Source organism: Varroa destructor, unplaced genomic scaffold, assembly GCF_002443255.2.
Source record: "Varroa destructor unplaced genomic scaffold, Vdes_3.0 BEIS01000003.1, whole genome shotgun sequence".
In the NCBI taxonomy this organism is placed as follows: domain Eukaryota; kingdom Metazoa; phylum Arthropoda; class Arachnida; order Mesostigmata; family Varroidae; genus Varroa; species Varroa destructor.
The window spans coordinates 7,949,223-7,968,419 of record NW_019211456.1 but is presented as its reverse complement, the minus strand read 5'-3'; the positions used below and the strand labels follow the sequence as shown (position 1 = coordinate 7,968,419).

The following is a 19,197-nucleotide window of genomic DNA, read 5'->3' as shown; positions in this document are numbered from 1 at the left end:
ATTACAAAACTACGCCCCACTTCATTCTCAATGTATCGCGTTTATACACGCAGCAAGCCCCAGGGTGTGTGGCGCGCATTGACCCACACAGTAATACTGAAGCTTAGATTGCTCATATAGTACTGGGGAGGACGCTGCACATATTGTCCATTAGATAATAGTTTAGACATTGTTATGCATTTATAATTATGCGCTATTCTACAGTGCGTGTCTTTTTGAGAGTTGTCCTTTGGTCCCGGTAGGTTTCTATTCAAAAAGCAAATTTATCAATTTTTAATGGTAGAATTTTCAACTAATAAGAATAGTAACAACTTATCAGATATGCACAATATTCCAACCTTATTAAAAACTATTATTCTTGCCGCTGTGCATCATATATGAATTCATTGAAAGATCGCCACGAGACCGCAAATCGCTAACTGCTCAGATATGTGATCCCGTTAAAAAAAAAGATGTACAGTTTTTTTCTTCGAAAAACTAATTGTGTTAGGTTTATATAAAAGATACATAGCCTAACAAAAAGCGCTCCGTTAAAGATTAGACTTCCGCCAAGCTTCAAAATATTGAAACGATAATCATATGTAACCCTGTTCCGCTAAACTAGATAAGTGGTGGTGATAACTCCACCATAACTATTTACCACCCTCACAGGTTAGATGGTGTCTAGGCATGGAGATAGCTTAATAGGCCGTTTTAAGGAATCGGTTTTAAAGAGATTGAATGGCCTTGTCTACCTTCAGGAACTCAGCTATCACTACAGTATATAAAAAGTGATGTCAAGAAGCTTTGAAACCCATAAGCCAGTCGTACAGGTTCAAGTTCGTGTACCCGCCGTAGTGGAGCAACTCAGCGGGTTACTTGCCACTTACAACCCATTCAGCTAGTTCTAATTTACGCACGATCTCAACCAACACGAAATTGCAAAGGGTCATTAAGTTCTCTACGCGAATCATAAGAGGGTCATAAACAGCAGCGGTGGTCCTCTACATTATATGGATCTCGGCTTTTCCCGTGCCTTCGACAAAAAAGAAAACAATTTTATTTAGCAAAAACACTCGCTCTTAGGTAAGACTGCGAATAGTTTGGTATCGCTGCGTTATCTTCCAAATGAGGTGCTTTAAGTTATAATTGACACTCTATTTTTAACGATAATTCCTATATTTGTGGGATTAACCCAGAGAAGTTACGTAGGCCTACTCATAAGATCATGATGTAGAACTTTATTGACGTTCCCCAAAAGGACCTTTACAGGCCCTTGGAGTTTTTCCGACTATCATTGTTAGTACCTATCCACATATTTACCTATACCTATCACCTAGTATTAAGACTCTATGTATGTGTGTCTTTCTGATACCTTGAAGTAGTCGGATTAGAACGACTTTTGACGTGTCGCTAGAATTTTTTGGGTAGGGCTATGCTTAACATGGGGCTGAGATTTTTAAAAGATATTTTTGCTGGAGGGAGTTTGTTTTGCCTGCCTCGCAGAGTGTAATATAAATTTGGGCAAGTATCTTGCAATTCTATGCTTCTTTGTACTTTTTTGCAGGAATCTTTTATACATATCTATGGGAGGATTGTAGGGGTTAATGTGGACTATTTTAATGAGATTTTCGCGGAAAAATGTTTTGAACTGATAAAATGGTAGCCGAATATTTACACGGAGGATTATGTAAGAAGGTTGTTCTTAACACCAGTTGAAGGCTCTCGCCGAGCTGAATCAAAGCCCTATACATGTTCTTATACCCAAACTTCAGTTTTCAGGTTGAAAATACCACCAAAGGGTAAAACCTTTGTGGCCTGTTATGTACATTTTTTTAAGATTAATCTATAGGTCTCGGCAAACTAACTAAAAATGCAATGTTCGTTTTTATATTTAAAATGCATATTTCGTTGTGAAAATAGTCACAAACTGATCAAGGGGCTCATCACGCTCACGTGACAAAGGGGTAAAAATTGATTTCCAGCTACTTATAAGTGCTTCTTTAAGCGAATTTATAATAAGCGTCAACAAAGCTATAGCGTCTCATATGACAAATATTCAAATTTAAGGGCTGCTTCCAAAAATACTCTCTTCAAAGTTTTTGAGAGAACTACCAAAAAAATATGAAAAACATTTTTTTCAATACCACTTTGTTGACGGCAATATTTACACCAGTCTATAGATTTTGACGAACTGAGTGAAAATGCAATACATCTATTTTTCAACACCTAAAATTGATATTTAGACGTAAGAAAGCCGAAAATCGGAGTTGGTAGCTTTTTCCCTTAGGTAACGCTAAGATGATTTTTTGTCGACATGGACGTGTATGTAGGGAAAATACTTCGTGTAATTAACCGAAAGCTGTCGATAAACTTCAATACAATGCATATACTTACACTTTAAGTTCATATTTTGACATGAAAATCGTGAAACCTTTTTGGTCATGTTGGTTTGCCTATGTAATAACAAAATAAAAATGCGCTTTGAGTATTTTTTATATGAATTTCTAATAAATGTCAGTTACATAATTAAAGCGACAACTGTGAAGTTGATTTTCGTAAAGATTTTTCGCTAATTAATAACCTTTGAAGGGCAATGCCAAAACGGGAAGTAAATTTATGTGTGACTATCTATTAAGTAAAAAAAATAGAGTGACAGAAATCTCTAAGTTTTGGCGACGTCCTGAAAACCAATACGCCACACAAACATATTTCAATTTTATGTATCAATATTATATATATATATATATATATATATTTCAAAGAAGGTGTACCTACTCGTTACAAAAAAGGAAAATAAAAAACACGCAAGCATTATTGACATCTCGAGAAAAAAGCCAATTTCAATGTCGTACAAAAAGAAGTGTAATTATTTTTTATAAAACAAGATTTTGAATTCTATAAGCCTCGGTGACGCCCCAATAACAGAATTAATAGGTTAGTTGATGTTGTAGATGAAAACGTCCATTACATAAAAAGTGGAAGCTGTTACAGCGTGAAGCCAGCCTGTTGCTAAAATGTTCATAAATTCATCAATCTTAAAAAAAATCTAAATAAGTAGGTCATTTTAGGATTTGAACGTTTTTCTTTAAACACTCTTCTGCAGCAGGAAGAAGGTACATACATCCACATTAAAAAGTATAAGAACCAACGGTGCTCAACTCGTTAATGATATCTGTACTAGATTATGCTACGGCCAGTACTCGTTGTGCTGCAAAAGGTGCGATGAGTGTGGTTGTGCAAGATGGAAACGATCTGATAAACCTTTAATTTGGCAATATGCGAAATACTCACGACCTGTGCACGCCATCAGAGTATCAAACGTTTTATGGTATACCTCTCCTCCGTTTGATACAAACAAAATTAATTAACTAGCATTTATCATTTTGAGGGTCAACGTGAAGAACTGTGTGTTTGGAACGTAGTTTTTTCGTAAGCCTATGACTTCCACAAAATAGATGTAGATTTTTCCTAGCTCTAAAATTTAACCCAACCGTGAACGCACTTTTTTTACCATTTTAACCTTTAACGTCCCTGATTTTTTTGTTTTGTTGATTTATGTTTTTCACATTATGCTCATGAAAAATATCGATTAAAGAATTTGAATCAGCGGTCTTTGTTACGAGTTCCACAATCGAGCTGAGCGGATAGCGAGTAGTTTTTTCATCCAACGATTTAGACGGACACACCTTTGGCCTTCTCAGCAAAGCGTGTAAACATGGATCAGGCATCCTAGATGTACTTCCAGTTAGAACAGGTAGAGAAAAAAATCATTGCATAACACGACATGCGCGTAGGACAGCTAGGTAAACACTTATTCAAGAAGAATACCGAGATCGTGTCTGCCGAGTTCCCTCGTTACAATAGGAAATAAGAAAAGATTAATACTGGTCGTTACTTTCGCTATTTCGTAGTGCTGAAATTATCTAGCGAAATTTACTCTTGCTAATATTAACAAGTCTTAGAATAAAGTTTACCCTTTACTACTACCTCCAGTTCCACTAAAAGATAGAAAAATGAAAATTCAGAACGTGTTTTGGGCCAGCTTCGACAAGCCCCGCGGCCAGCACGAAGCCATGCAGTGAGGCAAGTACGGTTAGTTCATTTTCTATAATTCTGTCTACGCTGTTTGGTCAAGATTCATTATTTGCGAACAACCCACTATTTTTAGGTTCGTAGTATATAGTTACTTTCAACGAATGAAGGCTAGTTTTGAATTGATTCCATTTCTATTGGATATTTAAGACCTAATTACGCACTTGAATATTTTTTAAATGAAAAATGGAAATTTAATAAATGGGAAAGTGACTTGAAAGTGCTAACCTCAGCAAAGAGGATTGCCAAGCTACTTAGTGCTAATATTAAAACATCGAAGTTTGTTTGAACTAACATTTATAATTATATAAGCCTTTATGTGTGTGCTTACCTTATGCTATAGTAGCCAGTTTGCGTCAAGAATCGCGGATTCTCGCCGTCTCTTTCATGCTGGACAACCTTTGAAAAAGCTGGCTAACCTTTGGAATTAGGAAGCAAACCTGATAGAGCCAATGTAGAATTCCACCGCTTCTAGATCCCCTGTCGCCGGTGGACATCGTATTTACAAGGTAACTATAATATTGAGGTCTCGTCTCATATCTTACCAGTCTACACGCACCTCTTCTATACTGCAATCAATCGTTCGTAGAATAATGTTCTACAAAGTGTTCATCTAGTATTGACCGTCACGTTATCAATATATGATATGTATAAAAAAAGAAAACAACTTTTTAATGGTATCGTGCAGGATAAAATTATTTAAAATCGTGTTATTTTTTACGGTGAACATGCGGATTTATTATGAATTCAACTAAGCACCTGACATAACTTCAATTGAGGACAAGCATGTACTTCACAGTGTTGGAACTGCTAGTTTTCAAGATTGCGCTTCCTAAATTGAAGAGTGCTTCACAAGGCCATACATGCATTAACATCCCAACTTCAAAACTTCTCAAAATTTTATGGAATCATGGACCGAAACCCACTAAACAGCACGTAATGATAAATTCATTGGGGAAATTTTCTATTATTTTGTATTTTGCAATTCGGATACAGTTCCATGTAATTCGATGAAGCTGATTCTATTACAAAGTGAAGCAACTCTATGTATTTGCGCTCAGATTCTCAACCAACTTGCGCATGATGAGTGATTACGAATCGTATTTTCATAAACCCACATAAAAGTAAGCGCATAATAGAGGACACAACTGGGTTTAGAAGAGTCCGGTGGGCTTTTATTATCACTGCACGAAACAATTTTGTTCAATATCCTTAAGCATCATTCGACCTACCCTTTAATGAACTTTTATTTAAAGGAGAGTATACGTTTAATATATAATTTGCGTAGAAGAGTGCATGCATAGCCATTAGCTATAATTGATATAATAGCAACGATTTCTAGTTTAGAATAACGTCTTGCCCTTTTCCCGTGTTCGGCACGCTCTTTACTCGCGCGCGACAGATATTACTAAGGTGGCAAAGGAGAATAAATACTGCCAACGGCTGACGTTACAATTCGGGCCTTGTCTGGTCAATCAAAGGGGGAGAAGCAACGGTCGTCATGGAAGGCAAACATTTAAAATTGCTACCGTCAACATCCTCTGCTACCGACGGTGTAACTTAATACTACTGTAATAGCCTCACATTGCTCAGTTTTTTACTGCCCAAGTGGAAGAGTTTTCCCATGAATGAACTGCTCAAATGAAAAACATTAACTATAAATATTGTTGGTGATAGACGCCTATCTAGAGAGTTAGTAGTCTAAATAGTGCGTTAGACTGTCCTATACATTTTTTACTCAGCAGACATTATAGCATCTGTCCTATACATTTTTTACTCAGCAAACACTACAGCATCTGCCCTATACATTTTTTACTCAGCAAATTTACCTCTGAATTGTTCCCTGATTATCCTTCCTGATCCGTCAACAGTCTTCTGTTAGTTATGGAGGACACCAGCCAATGATGCTATATCACAATCAAGCGCTGACACGAATTGGCCGCGTAGCGGCGCTGTGCTCATTCTGAGTGTGGGGCCCCTTCGGCCATTAATGCAAATAAACGATGCAGAAACGTTTTCATAAACAGAAGCATCTGTAACGTTCATGTACATGCGCATCGACAGATCTAAAAGATAATCACTCGAAATCCCTCGCTTGCCCACAACCGCATACGTACCGCTCGACGGGGCTGACAAAGTCAGCTTCGCCTAATATCACACCAGTGGCTTCTTGGATTACTAATTTAACTAACCTGTTAGAAATTCGCATAATTTGTGCCATTGTACCTCTAAGAAAGTGGATGATTCTTGCGCACAAGTGGAATTAAGAAGCGCAGACAGACATATAAACGAAGATGTCCAGCTCCGAAGTCTGAAAAGGCAGACTCTTATCGGTAGAGAAAGTGCATGTAAAGAATGAAGAGAGTCACTGCTAGCGTTGTTTTCATGTTGTAATGATAATCATATCTGCCTATCAGTGCCACATAGTTGCCAATAACAAACAGATCGGAAAAAAAGTGGTGGAATTTGCACAAGAGTCCTTGTTGCCGGTAATATTTAACAGCAGCCAGTTTTTTCAGGTAGGGTGATAGTGAATCGAAGGAGCAAACAACCGCGCGAAAGATTTGACTTCAGACTAAATTAGTTCAGTTTTTGTGGACTCTGTCGATATTGGGATGCGCCCAGTATGCTAGTATATGATTACATTACGATTACCACTAGTAGTAAAAGTCAGTAATTCCCAACTGAGATAGAAGCGGAGTTCCAAATTCGCGGCAAGCGAAGAAACTATAAAGAGCTAAATGCGTGACTCATGGATAACTTTTTTTTGTTGGCAGTAATTGTTTTCATATAAAAGTAATACAGAACTTCGAAGAGCTCGTCGAACCGACAGAAGATTCTGACCTTAAGGCCGTCATTGTTGCGGCACAAGCGCGCGAGCACCTGCTCGGCTTACAAGCCAAAACGACTAAAAAGCAAAGCAGTATTTTGACTGCAAAACACCCATGATCAGAAAGAGCGAGCACAAAGTGTTATGATACCAAAAAATTTGTGAGAAGCAAAAAATGGCCCACTAATACAGCAAAACGTGGTAGTCTGTAGGTAGGTTTTGACAGGTTGTGTCAACTGTCGAATAACCTACCTGTTGTCTGGAAAAGCAAAAGGATATCCTATCGACTTGTAAAAAAAGAGCCTGTTTCCAAATCAAACTGCACTATTTAGAGTATAAAAACTTCTTATTTAACGTATCCTTTACGGGCTTACTAAAGGAGTTTTTGCGTTTATGTTTTGACCGGCAGTAATCTACGACGAAATGGCCTATTTGTGCAGTTCTAACTCCCGTAACGGTTTTGTTCGCGGAGTATATCTACTTTTGTCGATGCAATTCACTATCATCATGTTGAGTTCACTTTTCGCTTTACTCAATCGCGATCTACGTAACTCTCTTCAGAACAACATCGAAGTGTTCGTTATGATGTCTGTATCGCTTCTTATAATGGTTGCTATTGGCGCTTGTTTCTCCTTGCACCGCCAGACTCCATGGAATGCTTCCATGTTGGGCGTTTTCACTGCGGGGTACTGTCTGCTTATGGCTACAGTTTCAGCCGCGTCCGAATCATATGGAGCCGTCTTTGTCTTCGGCACGTTGGCCATCATCTGTTTGTTGATTACTCTCGTGAGCTGCGTCGAGAACTGGAACCCACTGAGTACGTTAATAGCTATTAAACATTTTGTGTGTTGATGTAAGCATTTTTTTTTTCACAAAAAGCACCTCTCTGGAAGCATGGAATCTCAGCCATTGGCTGACACTTTCTGTTAATGTGCACTTGTTAAATTCATAACTCTTTTGTATGACTAAAGTGCCAGCGTACATGATTCTTAAAATGCATATATGAGCTCCATGTTCGTTTCGTATCACCTACTTACTCAAGATGTACCAGTTAGACGTTCAACATGCCGTGTTGCTAGAAAAGTTTGTGTCATCTGATTGTACATGTCCTTGCTGCTTTATTTAACTGTATATTTGCAATAGTACTGTTTTTTTTTTGGCGACTCTAATACTTCCACGGCAACTGCCAAGACAATTACAAAATTCAGGTATTTCTAGTGCGCTATTACATTATGTAATGATTTATTAGCTGTTGGTAATGCCTCCGGGTTTTGAGCCATTTCAAACAGATTCTAATTCTTTTCTATTCTAATAATGCACTATTATTAACCGTCGTGTGATATCTAAAGTGAGATTTTCTGAGGTTCATTGCACTAAAGATGCTTAAACGCGCTCTCTGTTTATGAAGTTATAATACTTCTAAAAGCGTTGATGAACGCGTTCTAAAACGAATTTTTTGTTTTCGAGGTAGCTCTACAATAAATAATATTTTAATAATACGGCAGTAGTTTAACACAGCGTTTTACTGACATGCACGTCATACAGTATTTGGATTAGTTCACTTTTTGGCATTATGTTACTGATCATGGCACCTTGTTACATTAGTAGATATAAGTGCATGTAGGATTTGATTATTTTCCTATTTATTATGGAACATAGCATTATTTGAGTAAATCTGTTGCAAGAATGCAAATAACAGGCACATATTGCACGAAATTTATCATTTTTTATTCCATATCTTTATTATATTTGAAATCAACTTGTGAGAGTAAACAAGCTATCCTCGCAGACGTGTAGATTACGCGTATACCGACCGGGTAGACAAAATCGTTTTTCTTAAGTATTAAACGCTGTGATTTATTCTTATCTAACTAATAATGGCTTTTACTGTGATAGGCATTTTTCTAACTAAGATTCATATAAAGCTGTCTTCTTTTACCGGTGGATATTTGCTGAATGGACGAATAACAACGATGGGTCTTGCTCCCAACACAACCGGTATATCCATTTGAATAAAATGAAAATTCATCACATCGTTGGATCATAGGTTGGGTCTCAATCTTCATCTTACTATTGCTAGTATTAGCATTCTACATTGTGGCTTTCGGGTTTGTTAGAGAATCGCCAGAGATCACATCTGTATCTTTCGCACTATCGTTGGTTGTTACTTTCTACCTGCTCATCGACACAAGTTCAGTAATGACACGACCCAATCTACAACTTGAATCGGATGAAGTCGTCTTCGCTGTGTTGACCCTTCACCTAGATGGACTCATCATCATCAGCAAAGAAGTCGCGACAAAATGTTACTGTATCTAAGCTATAATTCAAATTAACATTTCCACAAAGCCATACGTGCGTATTATATATTTGTCAGTTATTCAAAAATCAAAATTTGATAAGTCAAAATCAATTGTTGCATGAACAGATAGAACTTACACCTCGCGTGCCAGCTAATATGCATCTCTGTAGTACTTTCAACACTAAAACCCAATACTCAACAAAATAGAGCAAATCTTATATAATAGGTAAATCCATTACTTGTGAGACCTGAACCGGTGGCAATAAAGGCCACAAACGATATTGTTGGCTCGTGACTAGCATTCGTTGTTTATAGTTGCTAAATAATTAGGCTATAGTAGTGGCCGCGTAAAGAATGCAAGCAAACGTTTGCTTAAAAAAGACAAATGTCTTAAAGACAAAATGATCAAGCGAAGCTCGAGCTTTTGAGCCACAACGGGTCGCAAAAGGAAATAAGTTGCTGTACGATTTTGTAAGGGAACAGTTACTATTGAAAAAACCTCGATAGATTCCTAGATAATCAAACGCACATGTGTCACATACTTATGAGTAAATGGATCATAAGCGGCTTACCAAACCAATGCACTGCTTTCGGCCGCCAACGACTGCTAATGGCAAATGATTGTTTAATGTTTATATAAGATGTACTCATCATCAAGTGAAAGAGTAATGCATGTATTCTTATCTACGATAAAGTGGAATACAAACCAACGAAAAAAACATCGCATATCTTTTCAATCGTGGAAGCCTAATTATTTTTTTAAGTATCACGTGTGTACGAAATATAACTTCTCTAAAAGCGAAAAGCTTGTTCACACCTTATATATATATATATATATATATATATAGATGCGATAATGGGTATTTTTTCCTATATGTTTTGAGATTAATTTATGGGATAAGGCGAATTTTCCACCCGCGTTGGTTGGCTCTATATGACCCAACTTTAAGAATATACTAATTACGTTGTTTGACTTAGTTTGAGTAACATATTTTCTCTTTGAGAATTTTACTCATATAAAATACATTCCACATTATGATAAATGAAGTAATAAAATGATTTTGATAATGGCTCTAAAATTCGCTAAACCCAAATATTATTCTTATTATATGTAGGGCTTGTCACCGTTCGTAACGTTGCTTAACGATATTAATATTTTTATGAATAAAGCAGGACGAGTTTGCGCAGAGGGGGGAGGAAGTGAAAATGCAAGTTTTTCAAAGTAGCCACTTTTCTGCTCACGTCTAGCGCAGTGTGGCATGGAACGATCGAACGACTGAATATCGATGACAAAAAAAGAAAATGAATTTAGTTTAACAAATACCAAATTCTGGTAACAAAATTATTTCTGGCAATCTCTGCCCTTCAAACGAATTGTTTGCATCATTGGCGCCGCGCTGATTCGGTCTGTTGATGAAAACAAGTGAATGAGACGTGTTATGCTTCCGTTTTGTCACCAATTGCTGACAATTTCTACTTTATTGCTTGAGATCTCCTATTTTCGTGTGCATAATCATGGGGTAAGTTTGCAAAAAATGTAGACTTTGAAAAAACGCACACTGAGTCAAGGTAAATGCTATAACCAGCAAAAGCATGCTTAACATTCGTAAAGAATGTTTAATATTGTGTGTATAGATGTGCGATTTTTCTATCAGAATTCTCGCTACAAAAAGGGAGTATATTATATTAATTAATAGGCATGTTCATCCATGACTATAAAAAAAATTGTAGCAATAATTAATTACGCAATAGCGGCATTAGGGGTCTAACCAAATGTAGACATATGAAGTTGAAGTATTACATATATATGCGCAGGAACTGCCATGATGCAAAAACATGCACTGAAAAATTTATTAATTTTGAACAATTATATGCCATGGTGGTGTTATTGTTAGTATTTCTATGACCATCAAAGGCTATATAAATATATATAGTGGTAAAAAGTGAATTCGTCGGACTTTGAAATTAAGTCACTTTTGAACTGTGTAGACAGAAAAGTTGGCTGGTAAATACTTCAGTCTTCTAGAAACTCATGAGTGAACACCGGTTATCTTGAGAATCAATATTCATAGGTCAAGTTTATGTTTCTCGAAGATTACAGCGCTGTGGAGGTTCATTGACGATTGGTGAAGGCATTAGGTAAAAATGCCTCAAGCAAAAGCATTGTATGTAAATGGTTCCAAGAATGAAAATTAGAGTAATGTAAATTAGCGAGGAAGGGACCAGATGGCGCAATCCAAGGGCAGGAACGCATTATCGCAATCAAGGAGGTTTTTCACAAAAGTAGAGGCTAAGCTCTAAAGGTTGTATCCGTAAGCTAATACTTTACATGTAATGTGTTATACAACTATAGCCCAAATATTAAATATGTGAAAACTGAATAAAAAATGGGCCTCCTATGAATGGACTCCAAGACAGTTAGCAACGCATAGGGTGTATGCCACGTGCGGTTTGCAAAACTTTAATCAACAAAAACGAGGCATGGTTCAATCTCTACTGTCGGCTGGAGAGGTCAGGTTAACGAATGATGTCGCCCTGGAAAGAAATCAAGCTTGGCGGTATTGTCGAATGAGTTCAAACGTAAGGTGATGGTAGCGTTTGCAGTGGACATCAACGACATCCTTTACCTTGAAATACTCACCGAAAATGAAACAATTAACGCAGTTCGCTACCTCTAATCCTTGAAGAGACTCATGGACCGGTGGCACAGCAGTCGGAAATACACAAGTCAACGCTAGGCCTCATCGCCATACCTCAGTTTCTTCCTAGGTCGAATAAAGAAATATCTTCTAAATAAAAAAAAAAACGTTCACTTCTACCTGTTTATTATAACAATCTAATGATCTATGTAATAGCGATGTTTTCTGTATCTTAGGAAGAACAAATTCTGGGCAAAGATATCTCACGATTTACTACTATGAAAAACCGTAGATAAACAAATTACACATAAGAACGCATATGAAAAATATATAGCTGTTCAGAAGCTACTGGAGTACTGAGACCGTACACAAAAATAAAAGAGAGTATCCCCAACATATAAAAAATCGCCATTGCAGCCCGAGAGAGTTCAAAAATTATTTAATTTTGAAGCCCACCAGTTTTCCTTCTCACAGCCTAAAAAAAGATATGTATATATATATAATTCATTCAGTACGAAAAGCGAGTCAGATAGCGAACTCCGTTTTTTTCGTACTTACTTCAGAAGTAGTTTTTTCCTCTTACTTCCACCTGTTTTAACCGTACCTGAGGACCCAGGGTTTCATTAATTAGTAGGGGACAGCATCTCCACTAGATTTGCAAATGGACTCCACTAGCTATAACAACTGTACATTTGCTCTAGGGTGATATTTTGCTGGTCCAGTTGCATCCATCTTGTTGCAGACAAGACTGTCCTCACGCCCTGAAATTTACAGAGGAGACCTTACACTGTACTTTTGAATCATATATGTTTCTTTTCGCGAATCCGTCAGAGATCATTGAAGTTCTTTCAATAGTAGTTTTGATGCTTTATCGTGCAGTTAGTTATCTGGTTATTACTGTGAACCACTGCACGACCCTCCTTATCGATTGTAAAATTGATAAGAAACTATGAATTACTGACCATCGTTATATAGTTGAATCATAAGTTGTTCTTAGTAGCATGATTTTTCGTTGACAAATGGATTTCGTAGCCTACTAAAAACAGATATACAATGATAGTGCAACAAGCAGCTAACAAATCGCCTCCGTGTCGGCATTACAGGCTGCGAGAGTACTACAGCAGACAATATCGTCATGTCAAGTGCAGGTTGATGCAGTGTTGGCTGAGCGAATACTTTTTGCTGCTCTTAGCTGCAACAGTTACCTACATTCTTTTTTTTGTCCTAGTAAATGTTTCCGATTTGAAACTTATATAGATTTATGATAACTAATGGCTACAAAAAGGTCTAATAATAGCACTTACATCGAACTCAAAAACCATACTTTCTTGCCAATACATAATATATCACTTAAAGTACGAGTTGAGTTAGTCACCACATATACACTAGCATCAGAGCTTAAAGCTATGTGGATTTATTTCAGCTTGATAAGTAAACTCTCTGAGTAGTCGAATCAGCCCTATTATGTAGATTTATATTTATTTTATTTTTATATCTCAGTCAATATAAAGGTGTCCGCTTTCAAGAACAAAACAACTTATTAAAAAGAAGTTAACAAATTCGTCGAGTTTTTTCAAACAAGGATTGTTACTACATAATGATTCCCTGAAATGGTTTTTAACCACATAATAAGCATAATAATATTTTTACTTGAAATATTATTCCACTTTCAATAGTTTTACTTATCATGTAATAATTGTTACTATACTTCGAATCGGTCCGATATAGCCGCGAGCCGGCCCATGTGGATGAAAATAGGAACACCGATATGCGGTGCCGGGACATCACGCTTTTTCTATCTCACCAATGGATTACTGGAACTAAAATCATTAGCGGATATTAATTTTATCTTATGTGGACGCGAATAATATCGAAGTGTACTAACTTTCTTAGCATATTCAAGTCTTGTCTAAGAAAAATACCCATTGATATTAGCTGAGTTTACTTGAAGCAATGAAGTTATAGGCCAGATGCCCATAATTCACCTTCAAAGATTAGTTTATTCTTCAATACGACAAAACTTTAAGCCTGTGTTATAAATAAGCAGCATGTGAGTTTCAGTAACAAATATAACGACGCCGAATGTACTTGTCAAGATTAAGACTCTAGGCATAATAAATTAGAAAACAGGGTTTAAATCAGAGACCTACCTTTTGGTAAAATCGGTTCACCAGGTGTTTCTTCTTTGTTCAGGGTAATTCTAGTCAGTTTGCTAAGAAAGCGCTCGCGCAACGTTTTTTACAAAGTCAGCAAGATGAAACAGTTCGAACAAATGGTTTACATCAAATTCTATGCAAATGTAATGAAAGAGTAACTGAAAAGGTTAACCGAAAAAGAAATAAAACTTGCGATACGATCGAAAGCAATTACCGAAAATCCAATTCAAAAGTATAAAGATATGACACAGCTAGTGAAGGATCTATTCCGACTTATGGCGGATGTCGTTTGCAACTGTCGTTTGAAATGGCAAGTTGTAAAAAAATCATAGCAAGTTCTCTGAATTCTAGAGATACCACGACAATAGTTATTATAATAATTATCTGCACGAACGCTTATATGGCGAAGTTTTAGGTTGCAAAACTCAGAGGTTGCCGATTCGAGGCTTGCCACAAAACGAATACCACCGAACTTCGTCTTAAGATCTTATAAGCCACACTTAAACAGAATTAATTTCATGAAAAACTACATTCACAAATTAGCTCAATATTGGAAGCTAGTTGATAGTCGACAATTAAGATCTAACGCTAATCACTCTATGGTAAGCTGGAGTTGTAGATAAGCATTACGAAATATAAAATTACTTTCCGCTTTGAAAGGTCAAACCATTATGAAGCACTTTTTAAAACTAACATCGTATAATAGCTAACAAAATTCAAAGCCATTTCTTTCTTCTTTCCACATACAGGGTTCGAAGCTGGTGACGAAGTTCGAGCTGTAGAGAAGCGAATTTATCTAAGAAGTCAATATATTTCAATTTACAATATCATTTCCATATGATATGTCAGCTAAGTTAAATAACATTGTAATTTTTTTAACGAGATGCATCCAAGCACATTACGCAAGCATCAACAAAGTGTTTGTAAGCATGTGCATTAATTAAGATAATCAATAAAATTAGAAAACCATTTTTTTGAAGAAGTATGTTATTAAAAAGAACAAGCTCTTATTTAATCTGTAATAAAAAAAAGTTGATACACTAGAAGCAACGTGCAGTTTTTGTTGTTTTACTTCTTTTGGCACGCAGTTAGTTTTCGTTTCTTCGTCGACACATGATATTGTGAGATTGGCTAAGCTATTACGTATAAGTGCTCCTTTAGTGTACCACTTCTCCTCAAATACATAACATATTGAGTAAACAGTGGTTAGAGTTGACACAATAATATAATTTTTATTTACATGCATTATTTTCCATATTTATACACAATTTGTTAAAAGTTCTTTCATATAAACATATAAAAATTGTTTTGAGATCAATCCTTTTCAACTTTTTTCGAAAGTATTGTGTAATCTATATGGTTCTCCTTTGGGTCCGTCGTATCCCGCCGAAAATTTAATTTTTTTGTGTAGAAATTCAAGGCCTGAAGATTATGTTTAAAGACAGTAAGAATTACTTTCTTCATTTTAAACCTGAAAGAAAAACAAATGAAAATAAATATAATAGGAGTTATCAATTAGATAATAGTATAGCACCAGCCAACCTTCTAGTACGATATAAGGCACTTAACGCTCGTTTTTTGAGCCGTAAAAAACTCATCATATTTGTAATAGATTTTTGTGACAACATAATAATCAATTCGTAGAGTGATCACTCGCACTAGACCAAACATTAAACGTCACTTCTGAACTAGGAGTTTCTGTTACCGTACGAATGCCTTTCAAACTTTTGTCAGCATACTGCTAAACGGTTGAAGCACTACGAGCGTTTAAAATTGACTTAACTTCCCGTTCTACCATTACAGACCTTTCGGCGAGTTTATAAAGAATATCCATTAGATGTGCTCCTATGCCTCTCCTCTGAACTGCCTTAACGAGCTGGATTTCGTAGCAGTACAGCACAGCCCGATCGAAATCTATGTCAAAACGAAAATGAACAAAGCCTACTACCGCGTCGTTGTTTAAATCATCTGAAACGGAGTTATTTGGAAATAATTATTCTCTATCGCATGTTACTAAAAGTCACTAAGTTCAGAGTTTACTATTTTGGAGGTGCAAATATAGGAATAATTCTATCATCATATGACCAATAGAGAGTAGAAGCCACTATCATTTCTTGACGTGCTAAAAAACTGACTTACGCATTACGACAGAAAAAACAGCCAAGGAACTGCTGTAGGTTGTAACCGAATAATATAATAATAAGAAAGCATGAATTCAACCACGTCGTCCTTCATCGAATTTTGTCAAGCGCAAATCAGCATTTTTTATTCATATGAATTATTATAGTGTATTTTCTGCAGTATTTAGCACCGACGTAATTCTTCGTTACAGCCGCTATGTATAGGAACGACGTTAGAACTACGTAGCGGACAAATTGATTCGAATTTATTGAAGTGGGCTGAATCTGAATGGGATCGCGTAACGTAAACGATTTCGCCAACTGTTACTTTTATTTGCCTAGAAAATCTTTTATATGTTGGTAAATTCAATGAAAAACTCACTTAAAAAGTGGAATTGAAGACGATTCTTATATTTGTATGGTCGTTATTACTTAGCGTTAGAGTTGGACAATACTAGAGAAGCCCACCTTTGACAATGAGATATTGGGATGTTTTGTCTGACAGTTCTTTCTTCTTTTGACTCGCGTTCCAACCCCAGTCGGATTGTTCGTACATATCGCGCATGTTTAGCTCTGTTAGGAGGAACACAAAATCACGAAGTTCTTTAGATGCATCCAGAGCCCGACATCGGCTAATTGTTAACCGGAGGTCGTCGCGTTGAAACTTGCACATCGCTGTTCGTTCATAGAATGGCACATAAAATATACGTTGATTTAAATAATAAAACAATCGAACAAAACGATATTGGCAGCTACAATATGTTCACATTCGACCAAATCTTAGCCAGTACAAAAAAAACGTAAGCATACAAAACGTTAAACATTCATCTGACTGTTCTACTTGCATGTTCGAAATACGGAACGTGTAAGTATTTGTTCATCACTCTATTATTGCAATTTTAATTTAACGACAGAACTTTTTTCAAGTCTGTGAGAGATTCCTTCCAACAGGATCCCCTCAAAAGTGGCGCGCATGGTCATAAACATTATAAGATTAATAAAGCAGAAACCCATCCGGCACATCAATAAACTATCAAGTTTTACATTTAGCTCGATTTATATTATGGTATGACATTAGTAATAATATAATGTAACGGGTCGCTTTTTTGCTCCAGATTGATACTTACAAAATTCAATCAGCTGATCAAGAGGGTCATTGTTATTATTGGCAATTTGCACCTGCAATTCGCTGATTTTGGTCCGAGAGTTCCCTTTCTTACGAGTCGCCATTACGAATAACTGCATACAAAATAACCCAAGAAGGACTAGCGTTATAATTAATATCGTGATTATACCTAAGCAAATTCTACACCAAGTCACAGTTAAAGCGATCATGCACTGCCCCATATATGTAAATCGAACACAGCATTCGGCTGTAGCAGACGCATGGTCGCATTTTTGGCGGGAAATTGCGCCGAATTTGATCTCAGATGTATAGCGCAAACATGGAAACGTTTAGCCAGGGTAAGCAAAGTCAAATTTAATAAGAAAGCTCTTTGCGCTTGCTATATTTGATTTGAAGGAATACTCCATACATACTAAGTTTTTACTTTAAGGTGCTGAGACGAATATCGAAGACCCTCCAGCTCCGTAATAGACTCTCAAAAAAAACACCTATATACAATAAATCTATTGATTATCAACCCTACACAACAAATAAAGGCCGTAATTCTTTGCGAAATAACCAGTTTTCCCTTATGCTTGGGCTTGTTCATGAGGGATCAAGTTCCTGTAAATCACACTTACGAAAGGTGATATAATAACGTCGACATGCTAGAAAACGGAAAAATCCATCATTTGATAGCCGTGAAACAAAAAAAAATTCCGTAAGTTGAAGGTACACAGCTAAAATGCTTGTCCTATAATTTCACTAATGCCTATTTTTGTGTTTAAAAGTACGGTTGTGGTTCGTTCTAAGCGTTCAATTAGGAAGTTCGCTTCTCGTTAAATAGCGTCAAACCATATAAAAACTCAATATGCGATTGTCGGACGTTGAGAAGTGGTAGAAATCTTTTTTAAGGTCTCTATCAGAGTGGCCTTTGGGGTTCGTCGGACTGTCTCATTGTTCCCACCTGCTGACTTTTGCCTCATACTGACCATACTTTTTCACTACCCATCCAGAAACTTTTAACTCAATTGGAACAGATGCAAAAAAGTTATAAAAAAAAAACATAAAAAAACTTAAACCCTACAAATATTGTTACAAACACTAAAAAAAAAATTATGACCCTGTGTTTAGGCTGACTTCCCGCATTCGGAACATAAACTTTGTACAGCTTTTTGTTGGCTATCATTACCTCGTCGATCAATAAATGCGTGATCACAATTTCAATAAAAATAGAAATACTTTTGAGCTTTTTTATTGAAAAAAAAACGAAAAATGCCAAACACTATTCTAAATTGGTTCCCATTGCAGCAAAGGCATGAAGCCCCCCGTTTCACGTGTTTTGACGTAGAGTGGTTTCAGCCCTAACAGCTAAAATGTAATCTCAACGGTAATCGTTAGCCTATATATTTTCACTACACTGAACGAACGATGTCGAAAAAGTCAATTTATTTATGCCACATAAACAAGTAGAACTAATGTCTGCATTATGTAACGTTGTGGGTTTTAAACGTCTTAAAATAGCTGAAACGATTAACAAAGGACCCTCAATTCTAGGTATAGTTTAGCAAACTTGCAAAACTGAATTTTTCTCGATTGTACTCAAATGAATGGAAACGCGTACACGATACTTCATATGATACGACTTGAACTCTTCCAGGTTTCCTGTTCCCACACAATGTCTAACATACATCTTTTGAACGAAATACAATTTAGTAGTTTCGTGACCCAAATGCAGTGCCTAATTATGCGTGCAACAATGGTAGCCCACTACACCTTTAAAACTAATTCGAGAAAATAATTGCCGCGTCATAGCTAGCGGTTTGCTATTCATATGTGTTCAGTGTGTCCTTAATTAAACTTTGCGTACTCTATATAGTAGAATTATTTGCGATCAGTGAGTAAACCTAGCTGATGGCTAGGATTGAATACAGAACAGATTGTCTTCAACTTTATATCACATAGTTATCA

At 36.5% G+C, this 19,197-nt stretch overlaps 2 protein-coding genes and 2 long non-coding RNA genes across 9 annotated transcripts; 2 read left to right on the top strand and 2 right to left on the bottom strand.

The window, feature by feature from the left end:
- The first annotated feature begins 3,545 nt into the window (after nt 1-3,545).
- Nucleotides 3,546-15,049, top strand: LOC147756467 (uncharacterized). The gene is made up of 3 exons (XR_015324108.1): nt 3,546-4,065; nt 4,418-4,583; nt 14,751-15,049. It is a non-coding gene; the product is annotated as an uncharacterized LOC147756467 (long non-coding RNA).
- Nucleotides 5,523-9,943, top strand: LOC147756469 (protein lifeguard 1-like). Of its 2 annotated transcripts, none has more exons than XM_086984098.1 (3): nt 5,523-6,593; nt 7,466-7,721; nt 8,952-9,943. In XM_086984098.1, the coding sequence occupies exons 1-3, from the start codon at nt 6,468-6,470 to the stop codon at nt 9,221-9,223; spliced, it is 654 nt and encodes a 217-aa protein (XP_086840224.1). In that variant the 5' UTR covers nt 5,523-6,467; the 3' UTR covers nt 9,224-9,943. The 2 variants fall into 2 exon arrangements, with proteins under 2 accessions (XP_086840224.1, XP_086840225.1); XM_086984099.1 differs by having other exon boundaries at nt 5,531-6,593; nt 7,550-7,721.
- On the bottom strand, nt 12,449-12,930 carry LOC147756468 (uncharacterized). The gene is made up of 2 exons (XR_015324110.1): nt 12,808-12,930; nt 12,449-12,606 (listed from the first exon to the last, which is right to left on the bottom strand). It is a non-coding gene; the product is annotated as an uncharacterized LOC147756468 (long non-coding RNA).
- Nucleotides 15,050-15,207: 158 nt separating the features above from the next.
- Nucleotides 15,208-17,494, bottom strand: Naa40 (N-alpha-acetyltransferase 40). 5 transcript variants are annotated; one of them, XM_022797775.2, is made up of 4 exons: nt 17,249-17,494; nt 16,590-16,796; nt 15,807-15,969; nt 15,208-15,472 (listed from the first exon to the last, which is right to left on the bottom strand). In XM_022797775.2, the coding sequence occupies exons 1-4, from the start codon at nt 17,466-17,468 to the stop codon at nt 15,316-15,318; spliced, it is 747 nt and encodes a 248-aa protein (XP_022653510.2). In that variant the 5' UTR covers nt 17,469-17,494; the 3' UTR covers nt 15,208-15,315. The 5 variants fall into 5 exon arrangements, with proteins under 5 accessions (XP_022653510.2, XP_022653511.1, XP_086840215.1 ...); XM_022797776.2 differs by lacking the exon at nt 17,249-17,494 and adding an exon at nt 17,039-17,236; XM_086984089.1 differs by lacking the exon at nt 17,249-17,494 and adding an exon at nt 17,039-17,236 and having other exon boundaries at nt 16,590-16,694.
- Between the last annotated feature and the right edge of the window lie 1,703 nt (nt 17,495-19,197).

Bases quoted from the DNA above. Each gene is read 5' to 3' on its own strand.
- LOC147756469 (XM_086984098.1), top strand. From the start codon at position 6,468: ATGATAATCATATCTGCCTATCAGTGCCACATAGTTGCCAATAACAAA. The intron at 6,594-7,465 runs GTAGGGTGATAG...AACTCTCTTCAG, and splicing joins ACAGCAGCCAGTTTTTTCAG to AACAACATCGAAGTGTTCGT. The intron at 7,722-8,951 runs GTACGTTAATAG...GTTGGATCATAG, and splicing joins CGAGAACTGGAACCCACTGA to GTTGGGTCTCAATCTTCATC.
- Naa40 (XM_022797775.2), bottom strand. From the start codon at position 17,468: ATGGGGCAGTGCATGATCGCTTTAACTGTGACTTGGTGTAGAATTTGC. The intron at 15,970-16,589 runs GTGGGCTTCTCT...ACTCCGTTTCAG, and splicing joins CCAATATCTCATTGTCAAAG to ATGATTTAAACAACGACGCG. The intron at 15,473-15,806 runs GTCTGTAATGGT...TTTTTCTTTCAG, and splicing joins CTTTATAAACTCGCCGAAAG to GTTTAAAATGAAGAAAGTAA.